The 20,321-nt window shown below is 44.7% G+C and overlaps 1 protein-coding gene and 1 non-coding gene across 2 annotated transcripts; both read left to right on the top strand.

Annotated features, from left to right (window-relative positions):
* Positions 1-1,140: 1,140 nt before the first annotated feature.
* LOC120100182 (U6 spliceosomal RNA) lies at positions 1,141-1,247 on the top strand. Its single transcript, XR_005499971.1, has one exon. It is a non-coding gene; the product is annotated as a U6 spliceosomal RNA (small nuclear RNA).
* A 756-nt stretch (positions 1,248-2,003) lies between these two features.
* Positions 2,004-19,888, top strand: Eif3c (eukaryotic translation initiation factor 3, subunit C). Its single transcript, NM_001100662.1, has 21 exons — positions 2,004-2,174; positions 2,287-2,427; positions 3,803-3,868; positions 3,955-4,144; positions 4,962-5,087; positions 5,415-5,469; positions 5,593-5,699; positions 6,058-6,182; positions 8,449-8,608; positions 8,729-8,832; positions 9,485-9,626; positions 10,016-10,141; positions 10,246-10,339; positions 10,607-10,797; positions 11,031-11,255; positions 15,195-15,558; positions 18,884-19,043; positions 19,133-19,198; positions 19,282-19,369; positions 19,452-19,614; positions 19,716-19,888. The coding sequence occupies exons 2-21, from the start codon at positions 2,327-2,329 to the stop codon at positions 19,796-19,798; spliced, it is 2,736 nt and encodes a 911-aa protein (NP_001094132.1). The 5' UTR covers positions 2,004-2,174; positions 2,287-2,326; the 3' UTR covers positions 19,799-19,888.
* The last annotated feature ends 433 nt before the right edge of the window (positions 19,889-20,321 follow it).

The following is a 20,321-nucleotide window of genomic DNA, read 5'->3' as shown; positions in this document are numbered from 1 at the left end:
CCAGCTCTACCACTTCTGGGCATATACCCAAAGGATGTCCAAAAAGACACTTGACCAATTATGTTCATAGCAGCTTTATTCATAATAGAAACTAAGGAATGGATAAGAAAATGTACACTTACATAATGGAGTTTTACTCAGCTGTTACAAAAATAATAACATGAAATTTGAAGGCAAATGGATGGAACTAGGAAAGAAAAAAGAATCGTGAGCGAGGTAGCCCAGGCCTGGAAAGATAAACATGGTGTGCACTCATGGTGCGGACATTAGGGATAAAGAATAGTCATGCCACAGTCCACACGCTCAGAGAGGTCAAGTAACAAGGAGGGCTCAAGGGGAGACAGACACATGGATCTCTCTGGGAAGGGAAAATAGAAGAGGGTGGACTGGGGGCAGGTAGGGAAGGGAACAAAAAGGATCAGAATGGAGGGAGAGAGTACTGGGAGAGATAACTTGAATGGGGGGAGGCATTTGAGGGGTGAGGTAAAAACCTAGAAACTATGTAATAGAAATAGTAATAGAAACTCCTAGAAATCTATGAGGGTGACCCTAGTCATGATTCCTACCTAGTACTGAGAGATACAGAGCCTGAACCAGTCATCTTCTGTAACCAGGCAAGACATCAGCTACTAGTTCTTAATATGCCCCGGCCAGTCCCCCAGTAATCAAAACAGAGTCCTATCGATTTATTTAATCAGCTTCAGCACAATTACTGGGTGACTACCTCAACTATCTTTCCTCACTAGACTGGCTATTCCCCAGCTGCCTCGCCAAGTACTTGCTGTTTGAGTCTCCCCGTTTTATTTTTGCCCCGTCAGTCTGTCTCAGGATGCCCTTCTCTCGGCCACCTGCTCCTGGCTCATCCATCATGTTTGGTAACAAGTGCTTTTTCATCTGAACCATCTCGTGGGTCCCGTGGCTAGTATATGCTCATTTTGCACAAGGTACTGTCCCACACACTTCATATGTTGCCATTTTATTCTCCTAATATCAAATGAACAAGTGTTATTGTTTCCCTTTGTTTGTATCACAGGGAAAAGAGCAGAGAGAGGTTAGAAGTTAGAAAATTTGCCTAAGGAAACGGTAAAGCTAGGATTCCAACACTGAAGATCTAGGAAGTTTGCTTAAACATGCAAAACCATGCTCCCTTCAGCAGCACGTATACTAGAATTGGAAAGATACAAGTAAGATTAGTATGGGCCCAGCGCAAAGATGACACACAGATTCGTGAAGCATTCCGTATTTTTAAAACCCTTTTCTAAAGCAAAACAAACAAAATAACAACGACACCCTTCTAAAACCTAGCAGGCCATCGGCATCACCGGCTGACACCGGCCCTTAGATTCTTACTCTGAAGTTCAGATGGGCGGCCAGAGCACTTTTTGGTTTAGTTTTTTGTTTTCTTTTTCCTTTCTTTCTTTCTTTTTTTTTTTTTTTTTTTTTTTTTTTCCAGAGCTGGGGACCGAACCCAGGGCCTTGCGCTTGCTAGGCAAGCGCTCTACCACTGAGCTAAATCCCCAACCCCGTCTTTTTGTTTTTCGAGACAGGGTTTCTCTTCGCTGTCCTGGAACTCGTTCTGCAGACCAGGCTAGCCTCAAACTCAGAAATCATCTTGTCTCTGCCTCCTGAGTGCTAGGATTAAAGGTGTGAGCCACCTTCTCCAGCTTCAGAGCATTTTTTTATTTCTGTCTAGTCTGGCCTTTAATCCATGATCCTCCTGCTTTACCCTTTCTAGTGTAGGGAATTACAGACGTTTACCACCAGGCGGTCATTAAATTCTGTATTTTCAGTCTTGCTGCCTAGTTCCGGCGGTCCTAGGAAGCAAGTCCATCTTAAAGCTCTGCCAGGCCTCATCCCAGTCGAGTATAGCGCAAAGGCCACTGGGAATTGTAGTTAACTCATTCTTTGGCGCTTCTGGGAAGTGACCTCCCCAACCTCATCCTCTTCCGTCGTCGCGCCTGTCGCGCGGTTCCTGCCGTCATCGTCTCTGCTTTCGGGCGGATCTCGGCTTTCGGGGGGATCTCGCTCGGCTTTCGGGCCGATCTGCTCGGTTTTCGGGCGGATCTGCTCGGCTTTCGGGCGGATCTCGCCTTTCGGGCCGCCGGCTCGGCTTTCGGGCCCGTCTCGGCCGTCGCTCCTGTCTCGCCCGTTCTCGAGACTCGGGAGCTCAGCTGGTTCGTGTCTCTTGGGCCTCGTGCTCCGTGGAGGGTCAGGGGAAGGGCGTGCCGGCGACAATGGGGGTCCTGGTCGGGAGATCGTAGCCCCTGACTCTGTGGTTTTCCTTAGCTTCGGGCCACGAGCGCCTCAACCCTTCAGCACCGTCGCCATGTCCCGGTTTTTCACCACCGGCTCGGACAGTGAGTCGGAGTCGTCCCTGTCCGGGGAGGAGCTCGTCACCAAACCAGTCTCCGGGAACTATGGCAAACAGTGAGCTGGGGGCACAGGGAGGGCGTGTTTGGGGGGCTGCGGAGGCTCGTGTAGGCGAGGGGAGAGCTGGGGCGCATCTGAGAATGGTAGCTCTCCCAGCGTGCTAGGAACTTTGGGAGTCCTCAGCGTCCTCGTCACTAAGGACAGAGGAGCAGAGGTTTCCCGCTGCTTAATATTGCATCAGCTCTTAAAGCCACGAAGTCTGCAGCCTCGTAATTCTTCCCCACATTCCATCTTTCGTATCCCTTCTTGCCCCAGAACTGGCCTTGAAAACTCCATATCGTAGGTCTTCCCAACAAGTTTCTCGGTGACTTGTGTTCATGGAAGGAAACCCTCAGTGCTTGGTTAGTTTGGTTCTGAAATCCTGTCGTTTACCTCTGCGTGCAAATGTTAAACACTGCTGTGTCTACCTTTGTTTTACTGTGTTTTCTCCATCTCTGCAAGTTAAAATTTGTTGACTTTTCAAACAGTTCTCAAAACAACATTGTTTTTGCTATGGGCCGGTAGTGTTTTAAGACATTTATACCTACCTCCACAGAGACTTGTAGAGAAGTCTTGCATATGGATATACATATGTACATATATATTTATGTGAATACAATTGCATAACAGTGTCCAAAGTGAAAAAGCCATCACTCGTCACATAAAAAAATTACCAGGGGGCGCTGGAGAGATGGCACAGTGGTTAAGAGCACTGACTGCTCTTCCAGAGGTCCTGAGTTCAAATCCCAGCAACCACATGGTGGCTCACATCCATCTGTAATAAAGTCTTAAAATTAAAAAAAAAAAAACAAAACAGGAAAAACTAACAAGAAAAGAATGGAGACACTGTTGCTAACTGAATGCTTTGGCCCATCTCATTAAAAAGAAATATAAGTAAAGGGAATGTTAAAATTCACCAGAACTTTCCTTTACTAGTGACCTCCCCTATTTTGGGAAATGTTTCCTTTTAGAACCTAGGTACCAGCGTTTCCCACTTAGAGTGCCTTTTGTCTGCTTCTTTCTTTTTTCTTTTTTCTTTTTTTCGGAGCTGGGGACCGAACCCAGGGCCTTGCGCTTGCTAGGCAAGCGCTCTACCACTGAGCTAAATCCCCAACCCCTGTCTGCTTCTTTCTTAAGTGCTTCTGTAGCCATATGTGCCTTTAGACAATTAGTTATCTCATACTGTAAATAAATTTCAGTTATTTGTTCTTGGGGACATTCTTGTAGACACTGTCAGGGTTTGACAAAAGGCCTCATTTAGAGTTACAGCTCTTCAAGATGGTATGAAGAACAAGGGTCAGCAGAGATAATATGCATGCCTGAGTCCTCATCTGAGAAGAGAAATTATATTAGCTAAGACTGAAGGTTAATGGTCTCTGCTCCTTCCGTACAGGCCTTTGTTACTGAGCGAGGATGAAGAGGATACAAAGAGAGTTGTTCGAAGTGCCAAGGACAAGAGGTGAGGCCATAGGAGGGTAGGGGAGGGGGAAGATGTTGCTTTCTCCATGAGAGAGTCACTCAATCTGGTATTGAACTCCTACCCAGGTTTGAGGAGCTGACCAACCTTATACGAACCATCCGTAATGCCATGAAGATTCGAGATGTCACCAAGTGTCTAGAAGAGTTTGAACTCCTGGGAAAAGCCTATGGGAAAGCCAAGAGTATTGTGGATAAGGAGGGTGTCCCCCGATTCTATGTCCGGATATTGGCTGACCTGGAGGACTATCTTAATGAGGTGTGATTCTGAGAATACGGGGTAGGGGTGGGTATGGGCCTGGCTGTGCTGCTTTACTGCGCCAGGGCTCTCCTTGGGGGGTGGGGGGGTGGGGTTCACATGTACAGTGCTTCCTAGAAAATAGAAAACAAGATAAAGCAAGGAGAGAAACCTGTTTTTGGACAAGAGCATGACTGTATTTATTGGGGTTTTGCTGGGGTTTGTTTCTTTCTTTTTGCAGGACAGGGATTTTCTGTGTAGCCTTGGCCATCCTGGAACTCACTCTGTAGAGCAGGCTGGCCTCACACTCAGAGATCCTCTTGCCTCTTTCTCCCTAGTTCTGGGATTAAAGGCCTGTGCCACCACTGCCTAGCTTTGTGTTTGTTTTTAATCACCTTTTGCTTGTGATTTTTACTTGTAGTAGAGATTTATAAAGGTCTTCAAAAACTAACTTGAGGGTTGGAGTGTAGGTCAGCTGTAGGCTACTTGCTGCCATTGAGTCCCCAGCATTGCTTAGTTAACTGTCTTGGTTAAGATGGTACAGATGATGTCTACATGGCAGGATCCCAAGAGGTGATTTTTTTTAAATTATTTATTTATTTTGTATATGAGTACACTGTAGCTGTCTTCAGACACACCAGAAGAGGGCATCGGATCCCATTACAGATGGCTATCAGCCACCATGTGGTTGCTGGGATTTGAACTCAGGACCTCTGGAAGAGCAGTCGGTGCTCTTAACCACTGAGCCATTTCTCCAGCCCCCAAGAGATGATTTTAAAGCCTGTGTTTTGAGCATGCCACCTGGTCTCAGGTCCCTGTTCTTCCTTTGGCTCTCTAGCTTTGGGAAGATAAGGAAGGGAAAAAGAAGATGAATAAAAACAATGCCAAGGCTCTGAGTACATTGCGCCAGAAGATCCGAAAATACAACCGAGATTTTGAGTCTCACATCACCAACTATAAGCAGGTGAGTCAGCCAGAGGCTAAGGTTTTGAACTAGGAGGTCCTGTGATAAAACTTCAGAGCATGAGTAGATGACATATGGCTAAGGAGAGAACCATAACAAACTGACGGGTTCAGAAGGAGGATTGCTTACATTTGGCAGACATTCTGTTCTCTTGTTGATGAATTAGAGGTCTCACTGTATCTCTGACTCCTCTGGAAGTCACTAGACCGGGCTGGGCTGGCATTGAACTCTGCCTGCCTCTGCTCCCTGAGTGGTGGGTTTAAAGGCATGGGCCACCGTGCTTGGCTTATGGCAAGCATCTTAGTTCTGTGATTTTCCTCAATGCAGAACCCTGAACAATCTGCAGATGAAGATGCAGAAAAGAATGAGGAAGACTCAGAAGGTGAGAGAAGACGTTTATTGAATATGATCGGAAGGCCTGAGGTCATGGGTTCTCTTGATCCAGTTTCTGTTTTTAATCTTGGCCTTCAATGTTCTGGCTTTTTTCCCTTCCACTTTCTAACAGGCTCTTCAGATGAGGATGAAGATGACGATGGAGTCAGTGGTACAGCCTTCTTGAAGAAGAAACCAGACTCTTCTGGGGAGAGTCGAAAGTTCCACAAAAAGATGGAGGTAAGATTTTTCCAGGGGTATCCTGGGGGTGATTTCCTCTCAGAATATTTAGGTCTTGGGAAGAAGAAATATAATCTTATGGGGTCCTGAGATTTAGAGAGTGAGTTCGTGGGGTTTGACTGAGAATGGGCTTCCTATTGTATTGAACACTGGGTGAATCTGCACCCAACTGCCAGGCTCCCCACTGTGCTGGGGAGCTGTGGGTACTCCCCTGGGTCATGTGTAATCTCCAGAGTTTTAGTGTTCTGTTTAACCTGATACCCTGATTTTGTGTTGTCAATGGAAATGCCTGGAATGTGTGTCAGTGGGAGGAGCAGAGAGTGTCTTGTCTTCCTCCTGATCCTCTCTTTCCTCAAAGGATGATGATGAGGACTCTGAAGATTCTGAGGATGAAGAATGGGACACCAGTTCCACATCTTCTGATTCAGACTCCGAAGAAGAAGAAGGAAAACAAACTGTTCTGGCCTCAAAGTTCCTTAAAAAGTAAGGAAGTGGGGGTTGGGGATTTGGCTCGGTTGGTAGAGCACAAGGCCCTGGGTTCGCTCCCCAGCTCCGGGGGGTGGGCGAGTAAGGAAGTAATGGTTCTGGGGGATACAGTGGGAGGGTTTTTAAGCCTTTAATCATTCAGAACTGTTGCCCTTTGCTTTCATAGAGTCTTTTTTTTTTTTTTTAAAGATTTATTTACTAAGTACACTGTAGCTGTTTTCAGACACACCAGAAGAGGGCATCGGATCGCATTACAGATGGTTGTGAGCCACCATGTGGGTGCTGGGATTTGAACTCAGGACCTCTGGAAGAGCAGTCAGTGCTCTTAACCACTGAGCCATCTCTCCAGCCCCCTTTCATAGAGTCTTTAGGTAGAAGCCCACTGCTTCCCCATTTACAGCAGGATTTTAGAATCAAGTACAAAGTGCAAAGCTAGTGTGGCTTGAATATAGGATTTGAAGGGTCCAGAGTTCAAATGTTTAACACTACTCTCAGTGAAAGTCTCACTTTGGCCTCTGTTGGTTGTGTGATAGGCAGCAAGCTGCACCTTTAGTCTTTAGTTTCTTGCATCTGAAATGGGCAGGGCCATTACCGCCCAGCAGGGCTATTAGAGGTAGCATAGAGAAGAGGTTCAGTTCAGGACTGGCATGTGGTGGGCACTCAGTGGTGGTTGCTATCGTGTTTACCCTTCCTAATAATCAGCTTCTTAGTGCATGGTATGTACATTGCAGCAAGCCTTTGTAAGCTTAACTGCAGTGGTCAGAGGTCGAAAGGACCTGATGGGGCTCTGTCACCAGGCTTAGCTTTAGTAGCTGTGGGGTTAGGGAGGAGAGGAGAGAGAACTCAATGAGATCAACGCCTCCAAAGGAACGCACTGCGCTGTTGGTGCTCATCGGGACACTGCTGGTTCTAGCAGCTTGAATTACATTGCTACAGGGAACAGTAAACCTGACACTAGAAAGGTCAGGGTGGGGGCTGGGGATTTAGCTCAGTGGTAGAGCGCTTACCTAGGAAGCGCAAGGCCCTGGGTTCGGTCCCCAGCTCTGAAAAAAAGAACCAAAAAAAAAAAAAAAGAAAAGAAAGGTCAGGGCGTAAGAATGTTGGTAGGCGTTTTGTTCAGAAGCATTTTTCATTAAGTGACAAGACAGATCAAGTTTGATCAAGCATTGTCTCTTTGGAGAGTTTACAGACTTACACTACTAGTACATTAGAATCTGAAAAGTTTTACCAGTACACAATATTTAAAGTGTTCTGTACTTGTCTTTAATTTTTTTTATATATTTATTTACATTTCATATGTTATTCCCTTTCCCAGTTTCCTGTCCATAAGTCCCCTATTCCCTCCCCCTCCCCCAGAAGGGTGGTCTCCTCCCCCCAACCCCATATCCACCCCATCTTTAACTTTCAAGTTTACTTATTTTATTATTTTGTTCTCATATATGGCCATGCACCACCTCTTGTCTTCTTTGGAGGTTTTGTTTTTTTTTTTGTTTTTTTGTTTTTTTGTTGTTTTTTTTTTTTTGGTTCTTTTTTTTGGAGCTGGGGACCGAACCCAGGGCCTTGAGCTCTACCACTGAGCTAAATCCCCAGCCCCTTCTTTGGAGTTTTTGATAGCTTTAATCAGATATAATTGTATGTATGTATGTATACATAAATGTTTAAGGGAGGTTGTTTATATCTCTGAGTTTAAGGTCAGCCAGGTCTACATAGAGTTCCAGCCTATCCATAAAACAAGTCACAAGGGCTGGGAAGCTCACTCGCTGACTCAGAAGAACACTTGCTATTGCAGAGGACCTAGGTTCTATTCCCAGCATCCACATAATAGCCCACAACCATATGTAATGCCAGTCGCAGGAGGTCTGATGCCCTCATCCTGCCTTCAGCAGGTAGTAGGCCTACACATGATGCACATACATGTAGAGGCAAGACATTTAGATATATAAAATAATTTTAAAACAAAAAAGATATAACTATACTAAGATATATGTCTTAAGAAATCTGAAACCCAAATTATAGATCTTTTGACTTTGAATTGATAGGGTGACTTCTTTTTACTTTTTTTTTAAGTATGAGAAGTGAGTTTGGGCCTAGGGGTATGGCTCAGCAGAAGCTTGTCTAGCAGGCATGAGGTCCTGGGGGTTTGATCTCTAAGCTCTGTCAATTAAATATTGGTGGTGTACACCTGTAACCCCCAGCATTTGGGAAGAGGAAGCCTCAGAGGTAAGGAAAGGACTTGTTCATTTTCTCCCTCATCTGCTGTCAGGGCACCCACCACAGAGGAGGACAAAAAGGCAGCTGAAAAGAAACGGGAAGACAAAGCCAAGAAGAAGCACGATAGGAAGTCTAAGCGCATGGATGAGGAAGAGGAGGACAATGAAGGCGGGGAGTGGGAACGGGTCCGAGGCGGCGTACCACTTGTTAAGGTGAGCATTTCAGGTAAAGGGATCGATAGAGAAGGTGCCCACCTGGTTGGAGTGGGAGGAGCCTAAAGCAAAGACAGGTTCCTGTTGACATTTATGTTAACACAATATGTTTTTAACCAGGAGAAACCAAAAATGTTTGCCAAGGGAACAGAGATCACTCATGCTGTTGTCATCAAGAAGCTGAATGAGATTCTACAGGTCAGAGGCAAGAAGGGAACAGACCGGTAAGATGTGCAGACTTGGGGCATTGCTGCTGTTCATAGTTTGAAAGCTTTTTTTACAGCACAGTTAAACATTGGTGTGAGTGGACATCACTCTATTTTGAGAGAATATTATCTATGCTTGTATACTGGGGACCTACCTGTCTCTTTCCTGTTGTGTACTCTTAGTAACTTTGAACTACTGAATTTCCGGTGCAGTCTGTTACCTGGAAATGATATAGGTTTGTAGTTATCAGATAACCCAATAGGATGGACAGAATGAAGACCTTTTGTAAATAGCACTTAAGGGTGGCTAGCATTACTATTATTTCTATTGAAGTTTAAAAGAGAAGCAAGGGTTGGGGGTATAGGGGATATATGGCGTGCTTGCCTAGCATACGTGAAGCCCTGGGTTTGAGTCCTGGCATTACATAAAACCAGGTGTGATACATAGCTGTAAAAGTGACAGGGCCTCCTTAGCTGCATAACATGCTCAAGGCCTGCCTGGACAACATGGAACTTATCTCAAGAGAATACATAAGTAAGAAGAAACTCATATGCAGATTGTAAAAACGTGGAATTGTCTGCTTTGCTGGTCTGAAAAGGATATCCCACATAACGGGGTAAGACTGGCTGACTTATCTCCAAAGCCTTACCCAGTTCTGTGTCCTTTTAGTGCTACCCAGATTGAATTGCTCCAGCTGCTGGTTCAGATTGCTTCTGAAAACAACCTGGGGGTGGGTGTCATTGTCAAGATCAAGTTCAATATCATTGCCTCTCTCTACGATTACAACCCTAACCTGGCCACGTACATGAAGGTGAGAACAGCAGAAGAGTTCTGGGGTTGCGTTGGGGTGGTCTGAAGGTACCTACTGTTTTTAGGCTTGAGGCCTACAGCAGTCTTGTGTGTTGAAGGTCCTGTGATTCTTGGTGAAAGGGTTCTTTAGAAACATCACTTATGGGCTAGAGAGATGGCTCAGTGGTTAAGAGCACTAACTGCTCTTCCAGAGGTCCTTCCAGAGGTCCTGAGTTCAAATCCCAGCAACCACATGGTGCCTCCCAACCATCTGTAATGAGATCTGATGCCCTCTTCTGGTGTGTCTGAAGACAGCTACAGTGTACTTATTTATAATAAATAAATATTTTTAAAAAAGAAAGAAAGAAACTTACTACATCCCTCTAACTTTGTCACTTCATCTCTTGACAGCCAGAGATGTGGCAGATGTGCCTGGACTGTATCAATGAGTTGATGGATACCTTGGTTGCACATTCCAACATCTTTGTTGGAGAGAACATTTTGGAAGAGAGTGAGAACTTACACAATTTTGATCAGGTAAAGAGGGATTGGCAGGCTAACTGGGAAGGCAGTAGAGGCAGGAGTTGAGATTAAGATACAAATCTGGATTAACTGTGTTCCTTTTTCGCATAATTCTTTAGCCACTGCGTGTACGAGGCTGCATCCTAACTCTGGTGGAGCGAATGGATGAAGAATTTACCAAAATAATGCAAAATACTGATCCTCACTCCCAAGGTAAGCCTAATGTGGTGACAGGAAAAGTACAGAAGATAATACTAATTATTATATAAAGTCAGAGGCAAGTGCTAGATCTATAGGCCCTTTTGACCAAGTTGGTAATTCAGATACTTTCCTAAGCAATACAGTGGTAAGCTCATGGAAGAGGATGCTGGTTTTAGTGTATAAGTGTAGAGGGGAAACCAAAATGATTGGATTGCTGGAGAATGGATGGTTGGGAAAGGCGATACTCATGTCTGAGATGAGGGTGGTTGTCCTTCCCAGAGTATGTGGAACATCTGAAGGATGAGGCACAAGTATGTGCCATCATTGAGCGTGTACAGCGCTACCTGGAGGAGAAAGGTACCACTGAGGAGATCTGCCAGATCTACTTGAGGCGCATCCTGCACACTTACTACAAGTTTGATTACAAGGCCCATCAGCGTCAGCTTACTCCTCCGGAAGGGTCCTCAAAGGTGAGGTGACTTGGTAATCATGAGGAACAAGAGATATGTGAGTTTATCCTCCTTATCTATCAGCCTTGAAATGAGTCCCCTGACTCCAAGGGACTTTTGAAGTAGAAGGGGGTGGGGCTGGAGAGAGTGCAGTGAAGTTGAAAAGAGTCCCTTGTTTTGTTGCTAGGGCCTAAGCCATTTGAAGCCATGGTCTTTGCTGGATAGCCATTGCTAACAACTTCCCATTCCTCTAGTCTGAGCAAGACCAGGCAGAAAATGAGGGTGAGGACTCAGCTGTGCTAATGGAAAGACTGTGCAAATACATCTATGCCAAGGACCGTACAGACCGCATCCGTACCTGTGCCATCCTCTGCCATATCTACCATCATGCGCTCCACTCCCGCTGGTATCAGGCCCGTGACCTCATGCTCATGAGCCACCTACAAGACAACATCCAGCACGCAGACCCGCCAGTACAGGTAGGTGAAGGAGACGACTGGTCTGAGTGGTGAAGAAGCCAGGCCTCCATTAGAGTGTAGACCCAGACAGGTTTGGGTCTTTTCCAAACTCTTCATTTTCTTGCTTGCTTATTTATTTTTCCAACCTAAATACCTAGTATCTGGTTCAAAACATTAGGAACTGATCTTACTTTTTTTTTTTTTTTTTTTTGGTTCTTTTTTTCGGAGCTGGGGACCGAACCCAGGGCCTTGCGCTTCCTAGGTAAGCGCTCTACCACTGAGCTAAATCCCCAGCCCCTGATCTTACTTTTCTAGAAAGATAAAAAGGGATCTTTGAAGCTGTTGTTAAATTAGGAGGAAAGGGGTCCTAGATAACTGGGCTATATTGGGATGTACTAGAGCGAAATTAGCAGAATTCATGACAGTAGGGGAGCCAGCAACATCTTGACCTTTTTATATAGAAAAAATATAAAAAGCTATATCTGAGCTTGTGTGTATTTAAAACTTTGATGGCCTTGTCTAGTAATGGTGGTCAGGGGCGTTGTGCCATGGCACACCTGTAGAGGGCAGTAGGCAATCTGGCATGTGTCTTCACTTCTGCCTTGTTTGGTGGAGAGTGTTCTGTTATTTGCTGACCCGTGGCTTCCCAGGAATCTCCTGTATCTTCCTGTGGTAGCAGTGATTATAGATGCACTCTTCAGCATCAGCTATTAATGTAGTTTCTGGAAAATTCAAAATTTGATCTTCATGTTTGTATAAGTGAGCCGTACCCACTGTGCAATTTCCCTAGTCCAGTAGCAGTGGTTACATGGTACCTTCTCTTTATTATTTTATTTCATTGATGAAAAGCCAGCTCTTCATTATTTTTTTATATTTGAGTATTCATGTTTTTATTATGCAATTGTAGGGATTCTTAGTATATTTTGGATGACCACTCATATATTAGGCTTCAGATACTTTATTCTAAGCTGGAGTTTGCCTCTTGTCTTAGTCGTGCCTTTTTGGTAGAGTACTTTCTATATATTTTCTGAATCATGTCTAAGTAAATCTTTGCTTAAAAATTCATAAAGATGGAGACAGGAGAGACGGTTCAGTTGTCAAGAGCACTTGCGTCTCCCGAGGGCCGAGATTCAGCATTCATAGCAGGCAGCTCAGAGCCATCAGTAACTGGGCTCTGGGAACCTTACACACTGGCTTTCAAAGCTCCTGCACTCATGCGCACATGTGCAAATGCAGGCACTAACCAATACATTATTTAAAATAATAAAAATAGGGGCTGGAAAGATGGCCCATCAGTTAAGAGCACTTGTTCTGTAAGCTCCACTCCCAGCATAATGGCTCAGAACCATCATCTGATATCCTCTGCTGACCTCTTCTGGCACCAGGTGCACATGTAAGTACATATACAGACATGTAGGCAAAACACTTACACATAAAAAAAGTTTTAAAAGTTTTACTTTGAGGCAGGGTCCCAACTATATAGCCCTGCCAGTCCTGAAACTCACTGTGGAGACCCACAGAGATCCCCCTGCCTTGGAATGCTAGGATTGAAGGCATGTGCCACCAAGCCCAGATTAAGTTTTGCTTGGTTTTGGTTTTGTCTGTCTGTCTGGTTTGGTTTTTCAAGATAGGATGTCTCTCTTTGTGTAGGCCTGGCTATACTGGAACTACTTTGTAGACTAGACCGACCTCAGAGATCCACCTGCCTCTGCCTCCTGAGTGCTCAGATTACAGGCATGCAGCACTGTCTGACTCTGGCTTAAGTTTTTTTAAAGAATAAATATAAATAAAATTCATGAGAGTATTTTTACCTTTTTTTTCTTTCTTGATAAGCTTTTGTAATTTTAATGTTAACATTTAGACTTAAAATTTATCTTGACTTAATATTCTCATGTAGTGTGAGATTGGGGTCAGTTCTCTTCCCTCCCATGGATACTACGTTGTATCAGCATCATTTATAGCAAAGAACTCTCTTGCTCTATTATTTTGCTTAGGTGGTTTTGTGGAAAACTGCATAAACATGTGGCAGTCAGGGTGAAGTACTTCTGGGCTCTCTGTTCTGTTCCATTGATTCTGATTTTTATCTAGTATTGAACCAGTCCGTGTCAGTCTCTGTCTCTCTCCCTCTCTCTCCCTCTCTTCCCTCTCTATGCGTGTGTGTGTGTGCATGCGTGCACGCACATGCAGTTGTAAGACAGAGTCAGATGTCAGATTGGCTGATTGATAGTGATAAAGGTGTGCACCACTACTGGCTCTCCATCTCTTAGCCCAGGCTGGCCTGGAACTGTCCTATGCTTGGATTCATTTTTCTCTTGCACATGCACAAATTATTATTGTTATTATTGTTTGTATGCATGAGCACATACATGAGTGGGTCATGGGGATCAAACTCAGGTCATCAGGGTTGGTGGCAGTGAGCTATCTCTAGCCAGTATTTATTTCTCTCTCCACCCCCATTTGCTAAGGCTTTTCTTCTGGCTTCAAACTTGCTATGTAGCTGAGAACGACCTTGAACTTCTGGCCTAAGTTCTGGGATTGTCACACGCCACCATGGTATTTTGTATGATACTGGGATTCAGACCCAGGACCTTGTACATATTAGTCAAGCACTGTGTTTTAAAATTACAATGTGTATGTGTCTGTCTGTCTGTAGGCATGTGCACATTAAGTTCATGTGCCTACAGAAGCTAGAGGCATTGGATCTCTTGAAGCTGACATCACATAAGCCACCTGATGTGAGTGCTGGGAACCAAACTCAGGGCCTCTGCAAGAATATCATGTGCTCTTAGCCACTGAGCCATAGCTCCAGCCTTGGTAGTTTTTTTTTTTTTTTAAAGATTTATTCATTTATTATATATAAGTACACTGTAGCTGTCTTCAGACACACCAGAAGAGGGCATCGGATCTCTTTACAGATGGTTGTGAGCCACCATGTGGTTGCTGGGAATTGAATTAAGGACCTCTGGAAGAGCAGCCAGTGCTTTTAACCGCTGAGCCATCTCTCCAGCCCAGTAGTATTTTTTTTTAAGGTTTTTTTTTTTTTGTTTGTTTTGTTTTGCTTTGTTTTTTTTTTTTTTTTTTTGTTTTTTGTTTTTTTTAATTTATATTCTGGGTCACTCAGACCTGCCTGCCTCTGCCTCCTGAATGCTGAGATTGCTAATGTGTGCCACCTTGCCTGACCCATGCCTGGTTCTTTTCTTTCATGTTACATCTGATCTCAAGCCATTTTTCTTTGTAGTCTATGTCTGGTCACTTCTTAACAGACCATCCTTTTCCTAAGAGATCATCAACTTCTCACCTTCCTCCTGATTGCCTTTTTTTTTTTTTTTAATGGTTTTTTTGAGACGGAGCTTCTCTATGTGTAGCCTTGGCTGTCCTGCAACTCACTCTGTAGACCAGACAGACCTGGAACTCAGAGGTCCACCTGCCTGAGCCTTCTGAGGGCTGGGACTAAAGGCGTGTGGCAGCACTGCTCCGCTCTTGCTGTTTTCGTCGTCTTCCTGTGCACTTCTTATGATCACAGCACAGCCAGAGTAAACCCTGTTAAGTCAGATTTTATTACCTGCTTGCTCAGAACTTTTCCCATGGTTTCCCATCTTTACACCCTGCTTTATGTGTGGTTTATGGTAAGGTTTTTGACCAGTCTCAGCTACATCATCTCATTCTTCAAATATGCTCAAGTATTCTTGGATCAGTTGCTCATCTGGACCACCCACCACATTTCCTTTTCCTATGTGGACCTTATCCCCTATTTATCTGTATGACTTCTTTAATTTTTAGCTATTCTTCATAATAGAGCCTTTACCAAGCCTCCATCACAATACATACATGCATACATGCTTTCTAGATTTTCCCTTCATTTATTTATTTTTTCCATCCTGCACACTCCATGTCTAGAGTGGAAGATAGGCCTTAGTAAACAGTTTGCCTGTGGCTATCACCTCTCTCCTTTGTGCTTAGATCCTGTATAACCGTACCATGGTGCAACTGGGCATCTGTGCTTTCCGCCAAGGCCTGACAAAGGATGCACACAATGCACTTCTGGATATTCAGTCAAGTGGTCGTGCCAAGGAGCTTCTGGGCCAGGGTCTGCTGCTGCGCAGCCTCCAGGAGCGCAACCAGGAACAGGAGAAGGTAGAGCGACGCCGGCAGGTGCCCTTTCACCTGCACATCAACCTGGAACTGCTGGAGTGTGTGTATCTGGTGTCTGCTATGCTCCTGGAGATCCCCTACATGGCTGCCCATGAGAGTGATGCCCGCCGACGCATGATCAGCAAGCAGTTCCATCACCAACTGCGGGTGGGCGAGCGGCAGCCCCTGCTAGGTGAGTGTGGGCTTCTGTGCTCCTGTACACTTCTTGGGTCTTTGCTTGCCCATAAATGTTAAGAGAAGTTCATGGAATAACTTCCTCACAAGATGACTACATTCATCACTTATGCCTCCTCTGCCCGGCACAGTCTCTGAGAAATAACTCGTTATTCAAGACATGATGAGTTTGAGGTCAGCCTGTGTCTACAAAGAAAGTCCCAGGGTGACCCTAGGCTAGTTAGTAATCTGGTCTTTTTTCTTTTTCTTTCTTTTTTTTTTTTTTTTAAGATTTATTTATGTAATTTATGCATCCGATTCCATTATAGATGGTCCTAAGCCATGTGTGTGCGGAGAGTTGAACTCGGGACCTCTGGAAGAGCAGCCAGTGCTCCTAACCACTGAGCCATCTCTCTAGTCCAGTAATCTCTCTCTCTCTTTTTTTTTTTTTTTTCTTTTCTTTTCTTCGGAGCTGGGGACCGAACCCAGGGCCTTGCGCTTCCTAGGCAAGCGCTCTACCACTGAGCTAAATCCCCAACCCCCAGTAATCTCTTAATGAGACAATATTTTTATTAAATTTGTATTAATGATAAAACACATGATATGTGAGTGCTCTTGTTACCTTTCACCTGATGGTAAGACTGCAGTACAGAGAATTTGAATGACTTGTCCTCATTTAGTGAGGTTACCGTGTGCCTCTTTCCTTTTCTCCAACTTCTCGAACATTTATCTTTCAGCCAAAACAACCATAATAGAGTTTTATCATTCAAGAATTTTAACATTGGTTTAAGGCAGGCTTTTAACTGTATGGCCCTGGCCTTCCATATAAACCATGCTGGCCTTAAATTCATAAAGATTTACCTGCCTTTCTCCCCTAAGGGCTGGGATTAAAGGTGTGTACCAGCCTGGGTATTCTAAGTGTTGCTAGTGGTGCTGGAGATGGCTCAGTGGTTGAAAGTGCTTGCTGTGCGTCAGGAGGACCAGAGTTTGGATCCCAGCACCCAAGCTGGGTCTCTCTGTAACTCCAGCCTCGGGTGGCAGAGAAGGGGATCAAGAAGGCTTGCAGCTTTCCAGCTTAGCAGAGTGAAGAAATCATCTGCTTGATGAGGCTCTTCTTGGCTATATAACCAGACTGCTTCAGGGGGAAAAAAGCCAGTCTTTCTTCCAGCTTTGAAGACATGTTTGTTTGACTTGATTATAGAGGTATACTCTGAGTCTCTAACCTTGTAACAAAGGATTTAAACTTTACACTGGTTTATGTATTGTTTGTGTGCACATACACTTGGGATTCAGAGGACAGCTTGGAGGAATGAGTTCTGACATGTTGCCATGTATAGAACAGGTTGGTCTTGAGCTCAGGGCTCTGCCTCCCCAGTGCTATGTTCAAAGGCATGTTGTTACCATGCCTGGCTAACCTAGTCTTTCTTAAAGTGGTAAAGTGAGGCCTGATCTAATGCATGCTTGCCCCAGTGTCTGCCATATTCATATAGGCAATTCATATTGTCCCAGACTTGGAACCTTTCTGCTCTTTCTCTAAGTGCCAGTTCCATCTGGCTTGTCCCTCAATATAGTCCCTCATCAACACATAAAACCCTGTGGTTTCGTAGGTATCATTTTAGGTTGAGACTAAATATATTTGTCTTAAAGTTCTTTGTGCATGTTTTTATTGTTGTGGTAGGGGAGGTCACATATGTGCCATAGATACATGTAGTGATCAGAGGACACTTTGGCAATGGCTTCTTTCCACCATGTGGATACTGGAAATTGAATTTAGGGCATCAGGCTTGGCTTCAAACACTTAAACACTGAATCATCTCTTCAGACCAAGGCTAAAGTTTTTAAGGAGAATAAATACCACTTTCAAGAAAATAAGCTGGGGCTGGAGAGATGGCTCAGTGGTTAAGAGCACCCGACTGCTCTTCCAGAGGTCATGAGTTCAATTCCCAGCAATCACATGGTGGCTCACAACCATCTGTAAAGAGATCCGATGCCCTCTTCTGGTGTGTCTGCAGACAGCTACAGTGTACTTATATATAATAAATGAATAAATCTTTAAAAAAAAATAAGCTAATAACAATGCAGGAATATAGTGGGAATCATAAAAATTACATAAGAATAAGTGAGGTTGAATTGGGTGTCATCTCATGCTTATGATTCCAGCGTTCCGAAGCCAAAGATAGAAAGATTATTAAGAACTTGAGGCCAGCCTGGGGCTGTACATAGTGGTTCTAGGCTACCCTGCTCTGCAGAGTTAAGAGTCTCACATTTTTAAGCAAAATTTGGTAAATCCTTTCCTTTTTCTTTTTTGGAAGCGGGTTTCTGAGTAGCCCTGGGCTGTCTTAGAACTTGCTACATAAATGAGGCTGGCCTCAAACTCAGATCTGTCTGCTTCTACGTCCTGAGTTCTGGGATTAAAGGTGTATACCATCATATCTAGCTCAAATTTTTAAAAATTGTGTGTTTGCCTGTGTGTTTATGTGTAGCATACAGTGTGGGTTCTGGCAAGGCCAGAATAGTGTATCAGATTTTCTGGAACTACAGTTGTAAGTGCTTGTGGATGCTGACAACCGATCCTAGGTCCCCTTCAAGAGCAGTAAGGACTCAGTGCTGCAGCGCCATCTCCAGCTCCATGTGCCCACAGGAGCAAAAGGAAGGTCTGTTAGCACTGGAGTGCAGAGGGCTGTGAGGCACCTTGTAGATACCTGGAATTGAACCCAAGTTCTCTTGAAAAGTAGCCAAGTGCCCTTAACCACTGAGCCATCTCTCCGGTCCCTAGCCTTTTTGTTGTTTTTGTCAGTCTGTAGATCAGGCTGGTCGTAAACTCAGAAATATGCCAGCTCTGACGAAATTAAAGGCGTGCTCCACTGCTGCCCAGTGACTTGTCTTTTAAGGTCAAGGAAACTTAAGAGTAAAATTCGATCAAAGTTGTAGATCTTTTTCCTAGGAAAATGCACATGAGGGTATACACACAACCATTTGTCAACAGTTTCAGGGGATTCCGCAGTCCCTTGAAGTATGTTTTTGACTGGTTTAGTTCAAACCAGTGTTTTCAGCAGTTAAGTGACTTTTACAGTCCTGTGGCTACTCAGTGGAGAGCTGGGAAAGTCTCTAGTCTTGTTATTTGCCCTTCTGGCCTCTGCTTCTCCTTTTTTTTTTTTTTTTCCTTTTTTTTTCTTTTCTTTTTTTCGGAGCTGAGGACCGAACCCAGGCAAGCGCTCTACCACTGAGCTAAATCCTCAACCCCTGCCTCTGCTTCTCCTTAAACAATACTCAGGAGGGTGGGAGCCTTGGGTTTTTTTTTTTTTTTTTTTTTTTTTCAGTCCTGCCTTATTCCACCCTTTCAGGTCCTCCTGAGTCAATGAGGGAGCATGTGGTTGCTGCCTCCAAGGCCATGAAGATGGGTGACTGGAAGACCTGCCACAGTTTCATCATTAATGAAAAGATGAATGGGAAAGTGTGGGACCTTTTCCCTGAGGCTGACAAAGTTCGCACCATGCTAGTTCGGTGAGCAGTAAAGGGAGGCATGTGGGTGAGAAAAGGTCAACCAGACTCCTTCCTTGAGGACCTCATGCTTTCCTGTCCTCTCCTCACAGGAAGATCCAGGAAGAGTCTCTGAGGACCTACCTTTTTACCTATAGCAGTGTCTATGACTCAATCAGGTAAGATGGACTCAGAGGCACAGAGGGCCCCGGCTTTGTGAGCAGTTTTCCTTATAGCCCTGTTTCCTGCCTTTTTCCCTCAGTATGGAGACACTCTCAGATATGTTTGAGCTGGATCTGCCCACTGTTCACTCCATCATCAGCAAGATGATCATTAATGAAGAATTGATGGTGAGGGCCAGGCGTGGTAGATCGAGTAGGTACAGCTGCAAAGAAGCCCATAGAGTCTGACCTAACTGTCCCTCTCACTCAGGCTTCCCTGGACCAGCCAACGCAGACGGTAGTGATGCACCGTACTGAGCCCACTGCCCAACAGAACTTGGCTCTGCAGCTGGCTGAGAAGCTTGGCAGCCTAGTGGAGAATAATGAACGTGTGTTTGACCATAAGCAAGGAACCTATGGCGGCTATTTCCGAGGTGAGCCAGTGGTTCTGTTGCTCCATTCTCCCATGATCTTGCGCATTTGTCTGTTCCCAGGCGCTCACTCCCAATCTTTCCTATCCACCTTTTACCTGCAGACCAAAAGGATGGCTACCGAAAAAATGAAGGCTATATGCGCCGTGGTGGCTACCGCCAGCAGCAGTCTCAGACAGCTTACTGAGGTCCTCACTTCTTGTCGTCCCTATGACCAGACTATCTACCTTTTTGTTCCTAAACTCACCCCGGTCATTAAAGGTCTGTTGAGAATGTATATAGTTGCTTGTTGTCTGCTTGTTGCCACACAGCTATTTTGGACTCACTTGCCAATTATGTTTCTGAGTTTCCACCACATGACAGGTGCAAGGTTCAGATGCAGGATGAACTGGACACACCCTCACTTCAAAGAGCTGCTACTCTTTGACATTAGCAGTAAAATGTCATGAGAACATGATTTATAGGTGAGGTGTAGGGAAGGTGTAATGGGCCTGGAGTTGGGTGGGTAGTGATTTGCCAGGCAGGAAGAATTAGTCCAGATCACTGTATATCAGATTCACTCTTCACTAGTGCAGGCCAAGTACCAGAGTCACAAATAAGCATTGAGAATCTGTTATTGAAATGTCTGGGGGTTGGGGATTTAGCTCAGTGGTAGAGCGCTTGCTAAGGCTCTGGTTTCGGTCCCCAGTTCCGAAAAAAGAAAGAAAAAA

Source organism: Rattus norvegicus, chromosome 1 (genome assembly GCF_036323735.1).
Source record: "Rattus norvegicus strain BN/NHsdMcwi chromosome 1, GRCr8, whole genome shotgun sequence".
NCBI lineage: Eukaryota > Metazoa > Chordata > Mammalia > Rodentia > Muridae > Rattus > Rattus norvegicus.
The sequence above is the reverse complement of the archived record's forward strand: the minus strand, read 5'-3'. Positions and strand labels throughout refer to the sequence as shown.

Excerpts from the sequence above, each read along its gene's own strand:
- Eif3c (NM_001100662.1), top strand. The coding sequence starts at position 2,327 with ATGTCCCGGTTTTTCACCACCGGCTCGGACAGTGAGTCGGAGTCGTCC. Across the intron at positions 11,256-15,194 it reads ACGCAGACCCGCCAGTACAG|ATCCTGTATAACCGTACCAT; the intron begins GTAGGTGAAGGA and ends CTTTGTGCTTAG. Across the intron at positions 19,044-19,132 it reads GTTCGCACCATGCTAGTTCG|GAAGATCCAGGAAGAGTCTC; the intron begins GTGAGCAGTAAA and ends CTCTCCTCACAG.